This window comes from Triturus cristatus, chromosome 9 (assembly GCF_964204655.1).
Source record: "Triturus cristatus chromosome 9, aTriCri1.1, whole genome shotgun sequence".
NCBI lineage: Eukaryota > Metazoa > Chordata > Amphibia > Caudata > Salamandridae > Triturus > Triturus cristatus.
In genome coordinates this window covers 1133564235-1133587820 of record NC_140592.1, presented here as the reverse complement: position 1 = coordinate 1133587820, position 23586 = coordinate 1133564235, and the positions used below count along the sequence as shown (strand labels likewise).

At 47.9% G+C, this 23586-nt stretch overlaps 1 protein-coding gene across 2 annotated transcripts in view; it reads left to right on the top strand.

Moving 5' to 3' along the window:
* The window catches only part of PTGR2 (prostaglandin reductase 2), a 389700-nt gene that overhangs the window by 294158 nt on the left and 71956 nt on the right, over positions 1-23586 (top strand). For both annotated transcript variants that reach the window (XM_085627049.1, XM_085627050.1), the window contains one exon: positions 8912-9082. In XM_085627049.1, coding sequence (XP_085483175.1) covers positions 8912-9082 — 171 coding nt within the window. The remainder of the gene's footprint in view (positions 1-8911; positions 9083-23586) is intronic.

The window sequence follows — 23586 nt, the reverse complement described above, 5'->3', positions numbered from 1 at the left end:
CAGTGTGAAATGCCTTCACATAGGTAATACACAATAGCTGCAATGCCCCCGTTACCAAGGTAATAATATAAGTAATAGGTCTCCCCAAAGCCACACAAGTTCTCCCTCAACTATCAGCTTTAACCACATTCTCCAATCTTCAGCTTATAAATTATGAAAATACACACATTTCCGTCTCAATTGCACATTTTTCAATTTCGGTAGACAAACAATAATTCAGCCAAGCAAAAGCTTTTAATTTAGTAAATTGGCCTGCAGAGGAGAGCAGCTTATAGGTAGCTGGAGAGCTACCAGTAGCTCACGAGTTACTCGTTGGAGAAGCCTGCTTTAAACTTTAGTGAGAAAACAAGCTGTAATTGAAAGGAGTAAATGAAAATGGTACAGTAGGCCTCAATGCTCCTGATGCAAGAGATATGGCTTAAGCAGTGCCCTGTGTGCCCAGATGATTACTAAAAACATCCAGAGCACCCATACATGGTAGTTTCCAATACAGCCGAATTAAGACCATTTTACATCTAAGGAATACAAAAAGTATGACAAAGTAATTTTAAAAGTCAAAAAGACTTCATGGACAACGTCCATGGGTTTAAAGCTTGCTTTAAGCCAGAATGTATAAGCCTTTTGTAAAATGTGCAGCTTGGCTTTTCACACTCACTTAACTGCACGGTAGTATTTTGTTTTCTACATTTCTGTGTTAGGTTTTCAATTTACAAATGTAATATTACATTCAGACTTACTTGTAAACACTAGACGTCTGATGTTCAAGCTTACGTTGTATTATGCATGAAATAAACAAGTGATCTATCCACAACATCCATATGTCCATCTAGTAGTTCCAAAGTAGCAGATATCCTATTTAAAAACACTTGTTCGGCGAAATGTTCCATTATGGCACACTATAGTATTGAACCTTTCTCTGAGCCCCATGAACGTCCACACTCACCTAGATTTTGATTGGGTCCTCCAAAGAAGTAAATCCTGGACCAACCCTACATTGGTTAAGTAATACGGCGGCACTGGAGGACATGCACTGCAGGTGAAAGCCGTGAAAAAAGGTGTAATCTCAACGATAATCAAGCAAAATTAGATCAGTAGGCCAGACATGCTCCCCAACAAAAGTGTGTATACAGCCCAGCCTGATATGACTGAATGGCACACACCAGCCCAAAGAGGTAACCTTCACCAGATTGGAGAAACTCTTTTTTTAAATGTTCACCATATTAAAAACAGTATTGAAGAAGTTTCCAGAAAGTTCATACTCTTATGCAAAACTTCACAATATAAATTTGAGTAGGTATGTGGTTTCAGTTATTATACGCAAGCCCTGGTGCGCTTGTGAAGGTGGGTCAGTACAGGTCGGATCGGTGGGACATAGTGTGTGGTATGCTACAGGAATGCCCATTGTCTCCCCTATTGTTTGCCCTGGAAATGGAGCCATTGGCAATAAAGGTTCGTATGGGCATGCATGAATGGGGGATAGAAGTAGCCCACACTAGATACATCATCTTGCTCTATGCAAATGACGTGTTATTTACCTCAGACCGCCCAGGTCGTCAGTGGGACTCCTACTGGAGGTGCTGAGAAAGTTTGGAAAGGTGTCCGGCCTCACAATTACTAAAAGGAAACCTATGTTGTTCCCACTGGCGTTGTTGGTTGGGGTGCCTAGGGAGAGGCTGCCAGATTTAGGGGTGCGGTGGATGATCACTTCCGATACCAGGGCGTGATGGTGGCAGATACGCTCAAAAGCAATTGCGGTATAATATTGAGCGGGTGATAGGCTCCTTGCTGGCATCAGTGTGGTTCTGGAATTCCCTGCTGTTGTCACCTATGGGAAGAATTGTGGTATCTAGGATGGTGTTTCTACCGCGCTGCCTGTATGTGATCCAGAATTATTTGTGCCCCCTGCGAGCTGGTGTTTACCGCCAGTTGAATACACTTCTCACCTCGCTTATTTGAGCAGGGAAGGGTGGCCCATCAGACGTTAAAGAGGGGACACGAGGAGAGTGCGGTTGGGGTCCAGAATCTGGAATATTAACACTATGCATCTCACATGCAACATGCAGCAAAATGGATGGAGGACAGGAATAACTGGGAGCAGGATCTACCGGCGGGTATGATTGAGGGGTCAGGGCTACCAGCGATGCTGATGGCGTGCTCAAGTGTGTCTTCTGCAGCTCACTATATGGTGCGTCAGACTGCTGCGGTATGGCATAGATTGGTGACGGTGGTGAACAGGAGGGCCCTCTTTCACAGCGAGTTCCTGCTGTGGGTCTTGGCCTCGTTCCAACAGATGGAAGAGGTTATGTTGTTTCAAACCTGGGAAGAGGGAGGATGTGAGCTGGCTGGTGATCTATATCTAAATGGGGTATTTATATCCTTTGAGGATACAAGGACTCGGTTCGGGTTAAGACCTGGGCAGTTCCTGCTCAGGGCTGCTTGGTTATCGTTACCTGCTGGGGCCGCAGGTATCTGCTACACTGGGTGCACTGTTGACCCTGGGGGTTGGGCGCCATCTTATCTCATTTTATAAGATGCTGCTGGCTCATAAGGTTAGTGGGTTGCTGAGAGTGCGGCGGGTATGGTAGGGGGACCTTGGGACTCCCTTTTCAGATGTGGACTGGGTCAAAATATGTGCGTTGTTGAGGTATGTGTTCAGCAGTGCCCGGTTGAAATTAATACATTTCAAATTAGTGCATCATTACTTATATGACCCTCATGAGAATGCAAAGAATCCATTCAGAGCGCACTTCTGTGTGTCCTCATTGCAAAACTGTGGACACAGATTTTATGCACCTGACGTGGATTTGCCCGCAGGTGAGATCAGGCTTTGGCATTGGCCTGTACACTTGCACCACAGTTTTGTGTTTTGCGCAATCTGGTTCACCCTAAAAGGCATAAAATGACTTACTGGTTCCCGCATTTAGCTCTCGTGCCTGCAAGGAGGTGGATAGTTATCACATGGATGAGGGTTCGGGGTCCCGTGGAGGCATGGTGGATCCAAGATGTCTCTGGTGGTCATGGCAGAGGAGACTCAGATGTGACACACCGGCTCGGATGCTAAATTGCCGATTGACTTGGAAACTTGGGCGCAATATGTACAACATTTCTGGATCCAGATAGAGATGACACAGAGGATGACTCCACAGATAGCGAAGTGTAGCTATTGAGTGGTAGCATGTGGGCGGGTGCAGGGGGTGGGATATACCCATCTCGGCCATGGATTTGCTCTTTTTCTTGTCCTAACATATAAATCTTGCCTCCTTGTTGTGTTCTGTTACTATATTCCACATCCTTGATGTGAATCATGCCTGATGTCGCTGCTGTTGTACTGTAATTCTTGACAACAGTGCTGCAAGATTGTATGTTGTTCCATTGCTAAAACATTTTGTTTTTTTTAAATGTTGGTATGCAGTTACAGGGATGAGCTAAAGTGACTCAGGTTGAGAGATGACACTACACTTAAATGCTGGTTACACCAGCTAGAGACTTTGCTCAGGTGAGTAAATGACTAGTGTTAAAACCTCAGGCAACAAAGTCTGTGTCCTGGTGGTGCCAAAAAACAAGTTGAAACAGGTCTTGGAGGTTTTTCAATGATTTTCCACAAGGTCTTGGGTGATCCACCATTCTCTGTGATGTTTCTTATTGAAAGCTAAAAATCACTAAGTATGCATGCGTCCCCTCCATGTAACACACCCATGCACACAGCTGTACTGCTCTAGAATGGACCATGACCTCATACTGAAAGATGCCGGAGAAAAGAAAGCACCACATACAACAGGAGTACTTCAAATTGACTGTTCATGGAGTTTAGCCCCACTTTACAACAGGCAGTAAACTACTTTAATTATGCTATGCGTCATTTGAGATTGGACTACACTCTTTCAAGATCGAACCAACCTAACTGTGATTTCTTTACTTACCCTTTGGATGCCTTAAACCTAATTTTCGACTGTGAAAGTAAGAGGGATTCATCACGAGGTGGCTCACTGAACTGAACGACCTTGTTTGTGTTAAATGATAAAAAATATCTTAAGTATGAAAAAGTACTGGGAAGAAACATCTCTCTGTACCATGAGGTACTTAAATAAAATGCACCCGTACTTTTCCTCTGTATTTTATCAAATGAAAACAAAGGTTCCTAGCTACAATTTTATACAGACTGCTCTTTCATGTTATCTCTTGAACATTTAGATTTAATTTTTAAATAAATCAACTTTAATAATGTAATATCATGCATATTTAACTGTGTCTTCCTGAGAAATGTTATATGCCACAAGGAAAACCTTTGTTTTCTTCAGTTTGAAACATACATTCATACCAAAGCACTTAAAATGTTTATACAGGAGCAAGACCACTGACTCGTTGTCAGTGAAATTGCTCTCCCTCGCAGCTCCACCATTAAGTGAGGCCTTCCCCCGAGCCCCTACACTCTCGAGTGTTGGTGTTCGAGGCCCTCCTCCACCCGCAGGTCTCACCTGTGCCTCATCCCTGGTGGTCCAGTGGACCTCTGTCTCCATTCTCTCGCTCAGCTTTTTCTTTCGTTTTTCACTCGTTTTTTTCCCTCACTTCTATCTCCCCCTTCACTCTCCTTCTGGGTTTTTCCTCAGTTTTCTGTTGTTTTCACCTCATTTCAAGCTCCCCCCTTCTCTCTCCTTCTGTGTCTTTCCTCTGTTTTTCACTCGTTTTTTACCCTCACCTCAATCTCCTCCTTTCACTCTCCTTCTGTGTCCTCTGTGTCTTTCCTCCACTCTTTCTTGCACTTTTGCTGCCTTATTTGCACTTTTCTCTCTCTTTTTGCCTTTCCTTTTTCAGTCCATTTTTACCCGCAACCGCTGCTGCCCCCACGGCCCTACCCCCCCCCCCCCCCCCCCAGCACGACCAGTGCGACCGGCCCAATCCATATCCCCTCCCCGCCTCCCAGCTGTCCAGCCCTTCCTGACCCCTACTTAATGGCGGCCGCTGCGGGGACAGGCGAGCAAGACCACTGACTGATGGTCAGTGAAATAGCTCTCCCTCCCTCGCAGCTCCGCCATTAAGTGAGGCCTTCCCCCGATCCCCTGCACTCTCGAGTGTTGGTGTTCGAGGCCCTACTCCACCCGCAGGTTTCACCTGCACCTCATCCCTGGTGGTCCAGTGGACCTCTGTCTCCATTCTCTCGCTCCGTTTTTTTCTCTCCTTTTTCACTTGTTTTTCCCCTTATTTCAAGCTCCCCCTTCACTCTCATTCTGTGTTTCTTCTCTGTTTTTCACTAGCTTTTCCCCCTCATCTCAATCTCCCCCTTTCACTCTCCTTCTGTGTCCTCTGTGTCTTTCCTCCACTCTTTCTTGCACTTTTGCTGCCTTAATTGCACTTTTCTCTCTCTTTTTGCCTTTTTCCTTTTGCCTTTTTCAGCCCGTTTTTTCCCTGCCACTGTTGCCCCCGCTGCCCCGCCCCCCCCAGCACGACCAGTGCGACTGGCCCAATCCAGCTCCCCTCCCCGCTCTCGCCTCCCAGCTGTTCAGCCCTCCCTGACCCCTACTTAATAGTGGCCACTGCGCGGCCACACAGCGGCGCGCCAAAAGCAAGCCCGTCTGCACCCGTCCGCGACCCAACTGCGACCAGCGCCAGGAACCCTGGATCTCTGCACAGCCAACGCTACGACCCAATGGCCCTTCACACTCTCAACCCAGGCCGCAACAACAACTGCAAGCTAGCATCACCAGCCGATACCCACGGACCCTTCAGCTGTCACCGCTGCCGGCACACCTGCAGCACCGCCAAGACCACGGACCCAGTGCAACCCGCCCGCAAGAACACAACCGAATCGAAGACCCTCCTCAACGTCCGATCCCTCCACAAACATGCCAGTGAAATCTGGGACCTCCTCGACAGCACCACCCCGGACGTAGCATTCTTTACCGAAACCTGGACCAACACCACCTCGGGACCGGACATCGCCATCGCCATTCCCCAAGGATACAAGATCTCCAGGAAGGACCGCCCCACCGGCCCAGGAGGAAGAATCGCAATCATCCACAAACCCACCCTCCGCCTAAGCACACTCCCCGACAATCCCACAGACCTGATGGGACGCCTTCATTTCAAGATACTGGTCAACCCTACCTCCACCCTCCCAGGAACCCTCATCTACCGACCCCCTGGACCCCGCAGACTTTTCGCCAACTCCATCACAGACATCTTTCTGCATGCTATCGCGTCCACCAACTACACCCTACTGGTAGACCTCAACTTCCACCTAGACAACCAACTGGACCCCAGCAGCACATCCCTCCTGGACAACCTCCACAACATTGGACTCTGCAAGATCGTGACTGAACCCACACACTCAGCAGGAAACACCCTCGACCCCCTCTTCACAACAGGAAACTCCATCACCTTCAGCCACACCACCAAACTCCCATGGACTGACCATCGATGCATCCACGTCACCTTCAGAACACCCACCATCCACAGACACCAACACCTGCTGCCACGAAGAAACTGGACCCGAATCCCCGGCAACCAGCTAACTTCATCACTCAGCAACTCCACCTCAACCATCGTGGAAAACGACGACCCCCAACACCACAGCCCGAACTCTGGACAGAGGAATCTCCGACAGCGCCAACACCATAACCCCACTCAAGAAAAACAACAACACCCACGCCAAGAAAGCGAGATGGTTAACCACCGAACTTCGAGAGTCCAGATGCACTTGGCACCACCTCGAAAAGGCCTGGAGGAACACCAAATCCACAGAAGCCCTTAACAACTTCAGAGCTGCCACCAACGCCCACCACCACTTACTCATCAGAAAAACGAGGAAAAAATCGATTGAAGACAGAATCTCCATTCATGCACACAACAGCAAAGAACTCTTCAACATCATCAAGGAGTTCGCCCAACCCACCAGCGAGTCCACCGACATCCCTCCCTCACAAGACCTCTACGACAAACTCAGCACCTTTTTCCACCACAAAATCAAGATCATCTACAACAACTTCGACGAAGACAACCAACACACTGAACCCTCACCAACCACCCCTGACACCCTGAAGCCAGCGATCGACAACTGGACAGCCCTCACCACCGAAGACACACTGAAGACGATGAAGTCAATCCACTCCGGGGCCCCCACAGACCCCTGTCCCCACCACATTTTCGACAGAGCCGCCGACACCATCGCACCCATGCTCTGCCACACCATGAACCACTCCCTGGCAACTGCCCTGTTCCCCGACAACTGGAAACACGCTGAGATCAACCCCCTCCTGAAGAAACCCTTGGCGGACCCCACCGACCTCAAAAACAAAAGACCCATCTCCCTGCTCCCGTTTCCAGCTAAAGTCATTGAGAAAGCCATTAACAGCCAACTCGCCACATTCATCGAAGAGCACAACACCCTCGACTCCTCCCAATCCGGCTTCAGAAAAAAACACAGTATGGAAACCGCCCTCCTCACCGCAACAGGCGACATCCGCACCTTACTGGACAAAAGAGAAACAGCAGCCCTCATCCTCCTCGACCACTCAGCGGCGTTCGACACAGTCTCTCACCGCACCCTAATACGCAGACTCCACGACGCAGGGATCCAAGACAAGGCCCTCGACTGGATCCGCTCCTTTCCCTCTGGCCGAACGCAGCGGGTCAGACTCCCCCCTTCCTCTCGGACCCTACACTTACCACCTGCGGAGTCTCCCAGGGGTCCTCCCTCAGCGCTACGCTCTTCAACGTCTACATGGCTCCGCTCACTCTCATCGTCAGACCCTACGGACTCAACATTGTGTCATACGCAGACGACACCCAACCCATCCTCTCCCTATCCAACGAACCCAACACCGCCAGACACAACTTTCGATAAGGCATGGAAGCTGTCACTAAATGGATGAAAAACAGCTGTCTACAACTAAACACCAACAAAACGGAAGTACTCATCATGGGCCCAAACCCTGACGCCTGGAACGACACCTGGTGGCCCCCTGCCCTCGGAAGCCTGCCCACCCCCACGGACCCGCACGCAACCTGGGAATCATCCTGGACTCAGACCTCAAAATGTACCTCCAGATCAACTCCGTCTCGTCTTCCTGCTTCCACACCCTCTGCCTCCAGCGTAAGACCTTCAAATGGATCCCCTTCGAACACAGAAAGACTGTCACTCACGCCCTGGTCACCAGCAGGCTCGAATATGGCAACGCATTCTATGCCGGAATAAACAAAAACCTCACCCGCAAGCTACAGAACATCCAAAACGCCGCCGCAAGACTGGTCCTCAACCTGCCAAGACACTGCCACATCTCCCAGCAACTGTGCCCACTCCACTGGCTCCCCATCGAAACTAGTCACCTTCAAGATGCTAACCCACGCTCACATAGCCCTCCACGACACCGGAGCAGCATACCGGAACAGCCGATTCAAATTCCACGCACTCCAAAGGACACTACGATCAGCCCAGCTCTCCTACGCCGTGGTCCCCCGCACCAGAAAGACCAGATCAGGAGGCTGCTCCTTCTCCTTCCACGCGGCCAGAGCCTGGAACGAACGTCCGCTCCACGTCAGACAGACAACATCGCTCCCCATCTTCGGAAGAAACCTCAAAATCTGGCTCTTCGACAGACCCCCTCCTTGATGGACTGGAACCTGCGACCCCTCCACCCCCCAGCGCCTTGAGACCCTTACGCGTGAGTAGTCGCGCTTAACAAACACCTGATTGATTGATTGATACATTAAACGAAGGATCTTATTGTGTTTACACATGTTCCTCACATTGCTTTCATATATTCGATTTCCGGTTTTATGGACATGTTTCCAGCGCAAGTAACGCTGTGTACCTGAATCAAAGTGAATGAAGTATGTGTATGTCTAGACTCAGTAATTCACTGTTGCAATTTTAGGCACATGTTTAGTTTAACTTTAAAATATGCTTTTTTTCCAGCTTGACGCTCATCTTGTAGATGGACATCTCTCTTACTTTCTTGGTGCAGTCGGCATGCCGGGCCTAACAGCCTTGCTGGGAATAGAGGAGAAGGGTCATGTGACACCAGGAGCCAATCAGACAATAGTAGTCAGTGGAGCTGCCGGAGCGTGTGGGTCGTTAGCAGGCCAGGTAAGTATTTAACATGGATCAGAACCAAATACATTATATGTAGATTTTTTATTTATATATGAAGAGATAAACGCATGATTGTGGGATATGATTTTTATTGTTAAAAGTAGTAAGTTCCATTGTCCTGGTTTAACAGTAATTACCCTATAACCGTGTGAAGTTTAAACAAGGGTGGCCGGAAACCAGCTGGTTGCAGTGCTTTTGGGGAGTTCTTTTAAATAATTAATCTACTTGGTAGAAAGGACCAAGCTTACATTGTTCATGCTAAAGACTCCTTGATGGGCAGATCAATACAAATTATTGACAAGCACCAATAAAGTTTAGGTGAAACTATAACTCGATTTATTAAACAAGAGGAATTTGGGGAAAAGGGTGGTGGTTCCAAACTGCAGACAGAGAGCAGGTTCAAGAAAAAATATGCAAAGAAAATCTTTTTTTTTTTTGCTGTTAGAAGAGGCAGAAACTTTAAAAAACTGTTCAGTTGTCTGTAGAAATGTAAACGTCCGTGCAAAATTGCCCTAGAAAATCAACCTAACACAGGTACCAAAAAAGTCCTTTTAATGAGTATTGGTGTGGTTTTATTAAATGCATAGTTAATATACAGAATGTTTTTTTTTTTTTTTTTTTTTTTTTTTTAAAAACCTTTATTCGTGCATCTTAATAGAACAAATACGGGCCTACAACCGTCAGGCCGGCCACGATACGGTTAAGCACTGATACCAACATTACATCCCCTGTGCTTCAACGGTCAAGATTAACAACGAGTTATGAGTTATATACTGGAGAGATCCTTGACACCAGGGGAAGGAGAAGTGAAGGTTAATTTTAAGTTTTTAAGGTAATTTTATCAGGGAAAAAAGTCAGTGAAGGATAAGAACAAAAGAGATTCGAGTCCGCCAGATAGCTTCACCACACGGGTGAGCAGCAGCATCATTAAAACAACAATGGAAGTAAAATCTCAAGCAGTGAGGTGGTGCAGTGATATAACAGGATAGTCACATGAGCAATTACGCACCCCTCCAGAGCCGCCCCCACTCAATCCACCCCACACCCGGACCCCGAATCGAAGCAAGTATAGCGCAGAGACATAAAAGAAAAAGGCCCATAGAACTAATTAAGAACAGAGTATTACCCCCCCACCCTACACCAATGCGGAGGCTACGGCCTGCCCCCCCCCCAGCATAGTGCCTGTCGCCCAATGAACCCGAAATATAGACAAGAAAGAAAGTAGGAATAGAGTAAAGAAATAAGAAAACAGAAAAGAAGGTGGGGAGGAGCCCACGGAACACCAGAGCGCCCCAAACCATCAGCCAGCTATGGCCTCCACACACTGAGAACCCACTACGCCAAAAAACTGCGTGCGAAAATATCGTGTCACAACAATTTAAGTGAAGGAAGACAAGTCGCGACGAGTGCACACAACACATACATACAGTTCCAGTCCCAGTCCAGCCCGTCCATGAACCATGGCGATATAAGTCATTCTAGCCCTGGCCCGATCGCGGGCTTGGGAGTAAGCCAGCCCCTACATGAAGGCCCCGCATCCCGAGCAGACAAAGACAAGATGGCCGGTCGTGAGAAGATGGTGAAGTAGGATCACGAAATGGCCGCCGACCATCTATTGAGGTCCCTCTTTGCACCACATAAAATCCAGACCTGGCAAGTAGAGTACAGGAGTTCCACAGAAAAGAAGCAGTAGGCCACCGCGGACGATTCCTCGAGGCTGTCAGGTATCGCTCAGCAGGATACTCTTGCGGGCGCGGTGAGGCAGGCAACAATGAAGCAGGTAGCCATGACCAGGGGAACAAAGTATCCGCAGTTGAGCTGGAGAGCGGTTGATCCTGGGTGCCGGGAACGCCGGATGCAGGCACCAGTGTAGCACAATCATACACCGCCGTTGCGTCCCCGCAAGAGGACAAAAGCACTGGTAGACCCACGCCTTGTTGATGACAAACAGAGCGCTCACAACCCGCAGCCGACAGTATGGAGTCAAACCGCTCACTCAGCGCCTGCAGACCAGCACACATTTGTAGTCGAAAGTCCCGCAGGACAGCCAGAACGGAGCCGCATGTCAGCGGAAGCTGGGCCCCCACATCGGCAGCAATCCGGGACGGCACTGTGGAGCTGGTGTCCAGAAGAGGGAGGGCGAAATGGGCAGCGGGCGAGACCGGAGCATCACCCCCCAGCCGCGGGCAGGCAATCAACGCCATGTTTTACCGCTGTACGGTGTGATGGCCAGGGGGGGGGGTCGTGGCGAGGAGTCAATTCCCCTCAGGTCTGCGCCGCAACAGGGAAGGCCGACAGTCGCTTCTCTTCCCGCGGGTTCTCTTTGCCGCCGGCTAGGCAATAGAAGAAGGGGGTCAGCAGCCTCCCACAGCGCGGTCCTCAGAGCGGGGCAGGAGACCCGCCGCACCGGGGCCCACCCCACAGCTCCAGCCCGTCAGGCTCAGGGTGCAGAGGGTGTCCGGCCGTCCCTCCCCGGGCTCATCCGGCGACGATCCGTGGTGCGAGGTGAGATCGGGACCGCGGGGCTCAGGTTTGCGCTAGCGGGTCCGGTAACTGCGGAGCTTCCAGGGGGCCGGCAAAGGCCACAATGGCACAGGGGTCCAGTGCAGAGAACAAAAGCACCCAGAACTCCGGCATCCGGGAGGGCTTAGACTCCGGGAAAGCGGCGGCGCGGTCAGCGCGTCTTCGCACACGTTGCACATCGAGAATCGGCGAGGATGGGCATCAGGATAATAGTCCGAGGCCAAGGGCCGACGGAGCCGGGCGCTCAAGCGTCTGCTCCGGTCGCCATCTTGGCTCCTCCCCCCTAATATACAGAATTGAATTTTAATTAATTTGAGGAATTTGATAGTCCAGTAAAAGTCAAGTATTAAGGTGATAAGAAGGCAGTGCCTTGGGTTACCTAAAGCTGTATCCGGTAAAGACTGATTTCAGGCCCAAAGAATAGTGACATATTGGTGCCCTGGCTCAAGTTCACTAGGATGGGCCTCACCTTGTTTTTTCTGTGGCCCAGAAAGACAGGGAAATGTTCAAACAGAATTGAAACAAAAGAACATTTGAAAACAGCATTAGAAGCCAATAGTCTTATGGGTCAAACGTCGCTTTAAAGAGATGAATTACAACAAAACATGGTGTGACCACTTTGAACTGATGTTTTAAAAACTTACCTGTCTTAGGAGAACAGATGCAGACACAGTACTGTACTCAGCTGAAAAACAGTCCTGAGCTAAAGCTGGTGATAGATGGTTTTCCCTGCTTTTGGTTTGGATGCTACTTTCTGATGTACAAATGAAAGCTGTCCTACTACCCAGCAAGGGTATCCTGGTGCTGTGGAAATCTCCACCAGGGAAAAGTTGGGTGTTATAATTTACCACTTGGTATGTTCCGCACTCCCCTCCCCTACCCTTCTCATTGGTATGGCTTAGAATGTTGTAGTGAAGGCAGCTTTGGAATGTTGACAGGCTGCCTTCACCTTAGAGACTGATTGCCGGCAAGCTGAGGGTGCGAGTACATTTTGGACTTAATAAAGGTATCCTTACCTGGGTGACGTACTTACTTCATTTTGGCGACGAGGATAACTGCGGCTGTGGCAGGGGCGGCGTGGCATCCTTCCCTGCGAAGTTTTCTGCTTGCTGGCGTTACGAAGAATAAGGTGGTCCTCCAGCTAAGAGAGATATTATCCACGGTTTTAAAAGTCTCAGGCAGCGTTACCATCTCCGAAGGTGAGAGGTTTGAAAATTATGCGGTGGGCTGCTGATCGGAATAAACCGCTGTATCCATTGCGACACGAGTGACAGCCTCAAGTCTATCCTGTCAGCTGGTGACGGCGGAGAGTTCACGGGAGCCTCCTCGTATCTATTGGGGCCCGATCGAGACAGCGTAAGGAGCCGATTGGATCCCGGGTGGTGCGGTGTCTTCGTGCCCCTTGCATTGGCGGAGGCGTCGGCAACCACCGGAGTCTCGAGTCTGTATGCTTGCTGATCGGAATCAACCGCTGTATCCATTGCGACACGAGTGACAGCCTCAAGTCTATCCTGTCAGCTGGTGACGGCGGAGAGTTCACGGGAGCCTCCTCGTATCTATTGGGGCCCGATCGAGACAGCGTAAGGAGCCGATTGGATCCCGGGTGGTGCGGTGTCTTCGTGCCCCTTGCATTGGCGGAGGCGTCGGCAACCACCGGAGTCTCGAGTCTGTGGTAGGAGCCCTGTGAGGTGGTCAGCGGTCAGGAGGCGGAGTTAGCCGATTGCATCACTCAGTGGGCAGTCGGGGGAAGTCGTACCCTCGGACCCTGCCTGTGGTGTGGTTCCGGAATTTCTCCGGCTGCTCCCAGCGGAGCGAGCGCCAGGCGGAGAGCGGGGATTCCAGGCGCGTGCTGGTGAGGGCTGGTGATCATTGAAGGAGCGGCGCGTCGTGCCGGTGCGTCCGTGTGGGCGCAGAGCAGCAGAGAAGCCGTCAGTGTAATTTCGTGGAGAGAGTGAGCCTTGGGCTGCCTCCAGGACGGTACGAACTGAGGGGAAACTGACGCACCTCCAAGACTTACTCCCCACACGGTGCCGATCGAAGTTTCCACAGAGGCTCGTTCGTTCCATCAGAATCGGACGAGAACAGCAACAGGAAGGAGCGTCATAGCCTCACAGAGGGAACTCTGGGAGCTCACTACAAGAAAATAGATAGAGGACTGTAAACTGTGGGTGAGGATAAAAAATAGAAGTAGGAACATTAATCCTTTCTCCACAGGTGGCCTCAAGGCAAAAGTTAATGGTATTTCGGTCCCACATATTGAAGGTGTGTTGAGGGAGGAGGTAAAGGAAAAAAAAAATACATTGCATACTCGACTGTACCCTTACACCCCCTACTCAGCTATTAGTGGCTCATGTCCTCACTCTATAGGAGGTCAGCTGTGGGTTGATTGGAAGGGGAGTCATTGTGGTTTTAAGGTCCGCACTCCTGAGTGGGGTAGCAGAGATTTAGCACGTGATTGCACATTTGTCCGTAGATTGCACTTTGCTCAGAATGGCGGGGCCAGGAATGAGTCAACCTCCTCCATTCCTGAATGAGTTAGGGGAACCAGAGATCCCATGGAAAAGATGGGAAGGAATTTTTAAGTCTTACCTGATAGCCATCGGGGGTGGGAACTTTTCTAACATAAGGAAGCAGCATATACTGTTACATAATTTAGGAATACATGGTAGGAATCTTTATGAGGACATAACGGGAAGATTGGTGGATGATGAGGTTCATGATGAAGATGAAGGGGCTGATGTCTATAAATACACATTACGAAAGTTAGAGGCACATTTTAAAGTTAAAATCAATGTGTCCTGGAAAGGCACAAATTTTTCAAAAGAGTCCAAAGGAAAGAGGAGAAAGTGTCCTCTTATATTGCGGTGTTGAGAGATATGGCGGCTACATATGAATTTGGGGCGCTCACTGATTCTCTTATTAGAGACCAGTTAGTAAGATGCACCAACGAGGAGAAGGTACAGGAGGAATTGCTTACAAGGAATCCAGATTTAGAGGAAGCTATAAGTATAGCAAAAGGTCTGGAACACACCGCACTATGTATGAGAGAAATGAAGGTGTCAGAGGAAAGTAAAGAGAAAGCTATGTCCAAAGATGCATTGAATGTGGAGGCAGTTTGTAAAGTGGAGAACAGGTACAAAGAGGGTGCTAGCAATAAGATGGAGGGTCTGAAATGTTTTAGGTGTGGGAACCACAATCACTTGGCCAACAATTGGCGATGCCCAGCGAGAAACGTCACATGTAGGAAGTGCAACAGAAAGGGACATTTTGCGAAAGTGTGCAATGTTAGCAGTACAAAGGTGCATGTGGTTGAACACAAAGAAGATGAGGTGGGGGAGGAGAAAAATTATATCTGTCAGATAGAGGATGAGAGCAAGGAGGATAACACTCAGTACCCCACCTGTGAGATTGGTCTGGATGGAGAAATGTTCAAAGTGTATGCTGACTCGTGTTCTCCGTTTACTCTAGTAGACAAGAAGGTGTTCTATGGAAAATTTGCAAAGCACAACATCAAATTAGAGACAGCCGATATAGCTCCCTCAGGTTACAATAGAGTGCCCATCCCGTTGGAAGGTATGGTAAGAATGAGAATATCTTTCAAAGACAGGCACACCGTGGGGAAGGTATATGTAACCAGGGAGGGCTCAAGTCTATTAGGGTGGAAACACCAGAAGGAATTGGGAATTAAGCTCGACCCCAATAACCAGGAGCAGGTACTTCTCATAGATCTTCCAGGGGTGGGGTCTAATCTGGTAAAAGAATTCCCAGAAGTGTTTAATGAAAATTTTGGGGTACTCAAAAACTACATGCATAAAATAGAGCTCAAGGAAGGTGCTACACAAGTCGTGCACAAAACATGCTCCATTCCCTTATTGATGAGAGAACCTTTAAGAATGGAACTGGAGAAATTGGTCAAACAAGGGGTCATACAGGAGATAGAATGTTCTGCATGGTTGGCGCCCATTGTAATAACGAGTAAGGATGGTGGTAAAAGCATTAGACTATGTGTGGACTTGCGGGCGTTGAATGCCAACATTGTGGTGGACAGGCATCCCCTACCTAGAATACACGAAATGTTGAGCACATTGCAGGGAGCTAAGTTTTTTAGCGTGCTCGACTTCTCATCGGCATACCACCAAATTACGCTTCATCCTGATTCCCAACCATTGACTGCTTACACCACTCCATTCGGCAACTATAAATTTTTGAGGATGCCGTTTGGGCTGGCGTCAGCGGCATCAGCGTTTCAAAGAGCAAAGCAACATGTGTTGAAAGATTGTCCAAAGTCTATGTGCTTTCAGGACGATATCTTGATTTATGGGTCGAGTGAAATTGAGCATAATGAGAATGCCGAAAGAGTACTCAAAAGGTTAAGGGAGGTAGGATTCACCACAAAAGAGAGCAAATGCAAAGTGGGAGTAACCTCCGTTGATTACCTAGGGCACACCATTTCGGAGGAGGGGATAAAGCCCAAAATAGATCTGGTTGAGGCAGTAAGGAGAGCACCCACTCCATCTTGTAAAGAAGAAGTTCTCTCGTTTTTGGGCTTAGCGGAATATATGGCTAGGTTCATTAAGAACTTTGCAATGATAGCACATCCCCTCAGGGAAATTTTGAAAAAAAACACGCCATTCTGTTGGGAGAAGGAACAAGAAAAGGCCTTCGAAAACATAAAGGAATCAATAGTGTCTGCACCATTTATTGGCAATTTTGACATTAACAAGGACACCATTATCACAACTGATGCAAGCGGCAAAGGAGTGGGAGCCATGCTTTCACAAAGAGTGGATGATACGGTGAAAGTGGTGGCTTTTGCATCAAGGTCCTTGTCTGGGGCTGAGTCCAACTACTCCACTATTGAGAAAGAGGCTTTGGCGGTGTATTGGGCAATTAAGCATTTCTGTTTCTATGTGTGGGGTTTGCCATTCGAAGTATGCACGGACCATAAACCTTTGGTCAACTTGTTTGGTAACAAGGTCTTAGAAAATATGACTCCCCGCATAGCGAAATGGGTTCTAGGGTTGCAGGGCTACAATTTCAGAACAAGATATGTACCGGGCCAACAGAATAAAGTGGCCGATTTTTTATCCAGGTCCCCAGTGGAGAGACAGGAGGGAGAAGTCAGGGGCAGGGAGGGTGTCCTTGAAGTTAAACTCCCGGCTATGACTAAAGAACAGTGGGACTATCACATGGAACAGGATAACACCCTTCGAGAAGTGTAAACATGGGTTGTAAAAGGGTGGCCTAATAAATGCAGAGTCCTACCAGAGCACATACAACCATTTTGGAACGTACGCAACGAGCTGTCAATAGCAGGAGAGTATCTCCTCATGGCAGGCAGAATAGTTTCCCCGGAGGGGCTCAGAAAACAAATCATTGACCTAACCCATGAGGGACACCTGGGTAGGAGTCTTTGCAAGGCAAGATTGAGATCGGAGTATTGGTTTCCAGGCATGGATGCGAGTATGGAAGAGAAAGTGAAGGAGTGTTATGCGTGCGGGGTAAGCGATAAATCTAAATGTATCAGGCGACCCCCACTTAGTCCTGCGGAGATTCCAAGGTCCCCTTGGGACAAGTTAGGATTTGACATCACGGGCCCTATAAAGGCTAAGGGACCACAGCAATGGTACATTTTGGTGCTTATTGATTATTACTCTAATTGGGTCACCCACAAATTTGTGAACAACATCAACACAAAAGCTATAATAGAGTTTCTGAGTGATGTGTTCTCAAAGGAGGGCATACCTTCCACTTTGATCACGGACAACGGGGTACAATTGGTGTCGGAGGAGATGAGAGAGTTTCTAAAGGATATGTCCATAAAGCACATACGAACCCCATTGTACTGCCCCAGGGCCAATGGCAAAGTGGAGAGGGCTAACCGGATGTTGAAGGAGTGTATCCAACTAGCAGTCAAGTCGGGGGTGGCCATTGAAGCGGCTCTGAGAGACATGCTCTGGTCCTACCACACAACACCAAGCCTCTCCACGGGACATACACCCTTTGAACTGTTGAGAGGGAGGAAGGCGGTGTCTAAATTGTCACCCAATTGGATGAATCCCAAGGATCCTGTGGTGATCAATCAGGATGAGATCGGTAGGAAAGTTGATTCAAGGCAAAAGAAGTACAAAGAGAGATATGACAGCAAATGGGGTGCAAAGGAAAGACCTTTTAGCAAAGGGCAAAGTGTGTATATACGGAAACCTGTGAGTTTGGGAGGCAAAGGTGACAGGTTCTACGCCCCTGAAAAAATAAGAGAAGTGAAAAAAAATGTTGTCATCTTGGAAGATGGGAGAAAGTGGAGCATGGATCGGGTGGCCACAGGTCGGTGGGAGACGGACCAAGAGGGGCAAGGGGGGAATCAGGAACAAAGGCCTGGAGCAAGGGCAACTCAAGAGGGAAGAGGGCTCAGACAACGATATCCTCCTAGTTGGCACAAGGATTACAGAATGGTATGAACATGGGGCATAACCCTCTTGTCTAATCTTGGTTCCATGTTCAAGGGTTATCACCCTCGAGGCAACCTCTGCCCCTGCATTATGTTGGAAGACACTTGTTTTATTGTTCTCACGTTTGCATTTATTTAGGGGGGAAGATGTGTTATAATTTACCACTTGGTATGTTCCGCACTCCCCTCCCCTTTGCATTGGTATGGCTTAGAATGTTGTAGTGAAGGCAGCTTTGGAATGTTGACAGGCTGCCTTCACCTTAGAGGCTGATTGCCGGCAAGCTGAGGGTGCGAGTACATTTTGGACTTAATAAAGTATACTATCCTTACCTGGGTGACGTACTTACTTCATTGGGCTATTCTGCATTGCCGGAATAGCCAAGTTTTCCAATACTTGTGGAAAGATATATGATCAGAACTAATGCAGACAGGACAATTGTCCCAGTGTTATGCAGCCAGAAGGGAGAATGAACGAAATTGAAGTGTCAATATCAATGGTATGCTTATGTGGAATGCAGCTGGCAGCCACTTCGACCTCGGAGGGACAAAGCATGAAAGGTGGGCTTTAAAAATGAAAGACATGTTACTAGAAGTGCTTTCTGCCTGATGCCTAGTGTCTTAAGGATATCTCGCTTTGTCACCTGCAGACAGTGTAGTTTGATCAGATAGCATGACACAGGGGTGCAGGAGAAGGTGGCCAACAATATAAGTGTCTGTACTTTGGATAGGTTGGAGCTTTTGGATGGAATACTTTGACTAGCCGAGATACTGAGAGGAATTGCATTCACAAATTCTGGACATAATGGTAGACTGAACCATCATTTTGCAACAGTGCAGAGAGAGCACAGGCATGGCGTTTCTTAGTATGTGACTATAAAATATGCAGGCAGAAGTGACCTTACTAATCTGTCACTAATGTGAAGTCCACAGTCAATAATAACTCATACCTCTTACTGATCAGCGAAGTCCCCCCATCGAGAAGCTCATACAGAGCCCTAATGTCGACTGTGTTCACCTATCAGAAAGAGTAACGAGGGTGATGGAGGGAGGCCCAGCATGGATCTACATTTCTGGGGTGGTGGCAGACTTGTGGGGTCTTTGTATGGGGTCCCTGGCACTTGGGCTGGTTGCCCTGGTGGGCCATCTCTTGAAGGTACACATAATGTATTGCATCCTGATATTATTAAATGCGTCATGTTTCAAGCTCATACTGTTGGTTGAATGGAAAAATGTCAATTATAACAATGAGGAAAAACAATAGTTCCTAGATTCTTGGCAGCCTCCTCGAGATTAGGGAAAGCTCCCAATTCTGGGGGCACCATGCACAGGAACAGATGGCGGGCGATAACCTCAGCTTTATCTCAGTTGAGCTGAATAGGTTGTTTGTCATCCAAAAATAAATAGCTTTAGGCAGCATTTAAGTTTGTCAAAGGTACCACCTGTGTCATCCTTGACAGCGACTAACATCTGAGTGGTAATCATTAAATCATTATCTAGAATTAGAAGACCAGAATGACCCAGAATGTTTGCTGAGAAAAGGGTCACCACTTTTCTTCAGGAACATCCTGCGCAACTAGACACTTGGAAATTATGAATGAAATATTAACTCCTTGATTGTGCATCTGCCTGCAAATCAACAATAAAGTTTAAGCCACACAGCTGTGTTGAGGTGAATTTGAGATTTCTCCAACTTTGGAACTTTCATAGATTCACATGCTTGAATTATTCCCCATCGTCGAAGTGGGAGTCCCACGGTACATTAAAAGCAGTAAGTAATGACTTTAACATTGAAGTCAATGGAGAAAAAAAATTCACTTTAATATCTCGTCCTAGTCATTAGGAAAGATCCAACGTTCAGCCAATCAGGCAACAGCACCTTTTAGAACCCTCACCACAAAGGCTCCAGGCTTTCAGATTTTCTACTGCACGTTGTGTGAAGGGAGTCTCCCTGAGCTCTGCTCAGTATTATTGTTTTCTGGCCTACTTGACAGAGATTTCTCTTCTAAACAGCATGTCTGCAACTAAAAGATCTCTGTTTAGGCATTGTGATGCCTGTGGGAAGCTGAGACTGCACTTGCTCGATCTTCAAAAAAAGTGTATTTGCTGCCTTTAACCCTCACCACCAGGTGAGAGATTGTAAAATCTGTTGGACTTTCTCTCAAAAAACTTTGAGAGATAGAGAGGGACTGTCATGGTTACGGACAGCTGCGGGACCTCCGCACGCTTTACGAAGCATGATCGCAGCTTCACGGTGTGGAGTCGGGTTGGCAGTCTAGCTTTGGTAGCGGACGCCACCTTAGTCACGGCGCTTCCGGTGTTATGAGCATAACAGCCGGCGCATTCCCGCTACTCCGGCGCTTTGCTGCCATTGGATGGATGGCAGAGACTCCGCGTTTCCTCCTGCAGGTAGCTGTTCCTTCTCCTTCTGTTCAGATGCCTAGAGTGACTCACGCTGTACATTGTACTTTGTCTGTACTGTTCCGATGAAGCGTGACTACCTTACTTTGCTTTTCACGAGACTGCCTTTCCGTGCAGGCATTCCTCTGGCCTGTGATCCTTATTAGAAGCCTTGTTTCGCTTACACCACGCACAGGAGTGTGTTTCGCTGTGTGCTGTCAGTTAATCTTTATTATTTTTGCAGGAGCGCTGGTTTTTTGATTTTGGTTTCGACGCACAGGAGCGCTGGTGCTTTGTTTTTGGCTCCTTTAAACACAGGAACATTTCCTGGCGCACTCAAGAATTACTGTTTCCTGGTATATGCGCAGGATCGCTTATTCTTTGCTGTCCCTTGTTGATGTCTTCCTTGGTATACATACAAGGTAAACCATGCTGTCCTTTTTTTTGGTCTAGTAGTCCTTAGAGAATAAGGGAGGGGGTTGGTGTGCATCACAGGTAATAGCTGTGACTTATTCTTCCATTACAGACCCAGTGTCTTGAGGGATTCCAGGAACATCACACAGCTCCCAGTTTTTTTCCATATCTGGCTTCTACCCCCGGTCCCATCTCCATCCTGGTCAGTGTCCACACAGCTACTAGGGTAAGGTGGGAAACGGCGGTGGTGGTTCATGTCGCCTCTGCGAGATCGCCTCCCAAGTATAAGGTAAGACTTGTGGGACTCTGACAGGGACATCTTCTTCTGTGGCTGCAGAAGTGAAAAACCAAGGACAATCCTCTCTCTGACGATGACAGCGATTCCTCCCTCAAAACTACTGCCTCCAAAAATTGGGCAAGTGTTTGGAAATCATCTCCCCGAAGGCTGCTAAGGTGGTTTAAAGGCAGCATCATTTATCGGAAGCTGATGACCAACATTCCTCCTCCAGGAAGGAGTCTGCCACTCATGAGGTTCATTCTTTACCTTCTACGACCTCCCCTAGGGTAAAAACAACTTCAAAATCTTTACCAGAGATGATTTCATCACCTCAGAAAGATGTACCGTCAACGAAGACGTTGACAATGCCCTCGTCGGCAAGAGCAGTGGTCGTCACTATTGCTACAACGGCCTATTCATCTACACAGTCTAAGCTTACCATGTCCTCATCTACATCTCCGTTGACTATAGTTTCTGTAAAGGTGAGACCTTCTACGTCGATGGCAACATCTTCTCCGAAAACAGTGATGAAAAAAGTACCGTTGTTGAAATATTCATCGAGGGCTGTATCGTCGCCGCTGAAGTTGTCAACGGCCCTCAAATACAAAAATCTTCCCACAACGGCAACTTCGTCGATGGTGGCTCCCTCGATGGACCTGTAACCTACGTCTACGGGTCTACAATGACAAACAGCAACAACGTCAAAGATGTCGACGGGAGAGTTCTTTTGGCAATGACTATTCACCGTCCGTCGACAAAGAGATTTCCGTCGATTTTGTCTACTGTGCAGGGAAATATATTTTAGTTTACATCGACGAATTTACAAACAGTCAGGGACACTGCTCTAACATCTGCAATTTCCCAGCCTAAATGAAGATCTTCATAGGAAATAATTTTACCTATCCATACATCTCCTAGTAAGGTTCCTCCTTGTCCCCCAGAAGAACTTTTTGATTATGATGATGAAGGGGATGGGATCTGTGATGAAGAGGGCATGTTTGGTGTGGCACACAGCCATGCAGACCTCAGAATAAAATGTTAAGAGGATGAGGACACATATTACTATTAATCTCATGACCCTAACCAACAAAATAGAGAGAGCAGACTTTTCAGATGCCTGTTTCCCTAGTGTCAAATCTGCAACACATGGTGGATGATTACTACCGCAGATTCCCACCATCAGAACCGGCTACTTCAATCCCACAAACTCCGAGGAGCATCACACTACTGACGAGGAAAGAGAGGAAGGAGAACTGGAAGACGTGTCCCTTTCCTATGAAAGGGATGATTACCAAATACAAACACCATCTCTGTTAACCCCACCTCTGGTAGACTCGCCACCTAAAGACATAGAAGGTTTTTATACTCTAACGGAAAGGGTGGCAAAGAGATTCCAGCTCCCCATGGTCGCCAAACAGTCTGATTGTTTCCTATACAATTTTAAGGCACAGGCTAAGAGACAAGTTTGTTCATTACCCATAGTGGATTTCATATAGGAGGAAGGCTTGAATGTAATGCGAACGTCCAGCAGTTTTACCTAAGCTGGAAATGAAATACAAGGCATTTGACAACTCTCTGCCTGCGCCATCAGTCAGTCAAAGCCGGATTTGGTAATTTCCCAGGCAGCTCAAGGAATTCCGCTTCACCTCTGTCCGCTCCTCCTGACTGGGACAGGAGCCATCTTGACACCATTGGTTAGAAATTCTCCACTATGGAAGCGACCACAGTTAGGGCAGCAAACTCACTCGCAATATTAGGTAGATATGACTGCCAAGTATGGTCGGACATTTCGCCATTTTTTGATCTGTTGCCTGAGGAGTCAAAGGCAGAAGCAAGGAAGATCCTTCAGGAAAAGGAAAGGATCTCAGTAGAAATAATTGATTGTGCTGTAGACGTATCGTCAACAGTTTTCTGTCAGTTGGCTGGGGCGGCAGTACTAAGACGACAGGGATGGTTGAGAGCGACTTCTTTTCACCAGGAGGTGTAAACTAAGATCATCAATCAGGTTCTTCAAGCAATAAAAAAGTATACTGTCACAGCGAAGGCACTAGGCACCTTGCAATTTAAAAGACAGCCTTTTTGTGGAGTTCAAGGCCATGGCTCGTCTTCCTTTTGAGTAAGTTACAACCAGTACAAACAATTTCAACTGTATCAGGGACAATTTCAATATTCATCTGCACAACAGCATCAACAATCATACAAGCAACTACCTGCCGCCTCCTATGAGCACTATAGAGGAAAGACATACTTTAGAGACAGAGACACCTCCAAGAAGCAGTGATGAACCCCTGGTGTCGGCCACAACTCACACCTGTCCTCTAGAAGTTGGTGGGAAAATGTCCTGTTTCCTCCCCAAATGGTCTATGATAACAAAGGACACATGGGTCCTAGATATAGTTTCCAGCGGTCACACAATGAAATTTCAACAGATTCCTGCAA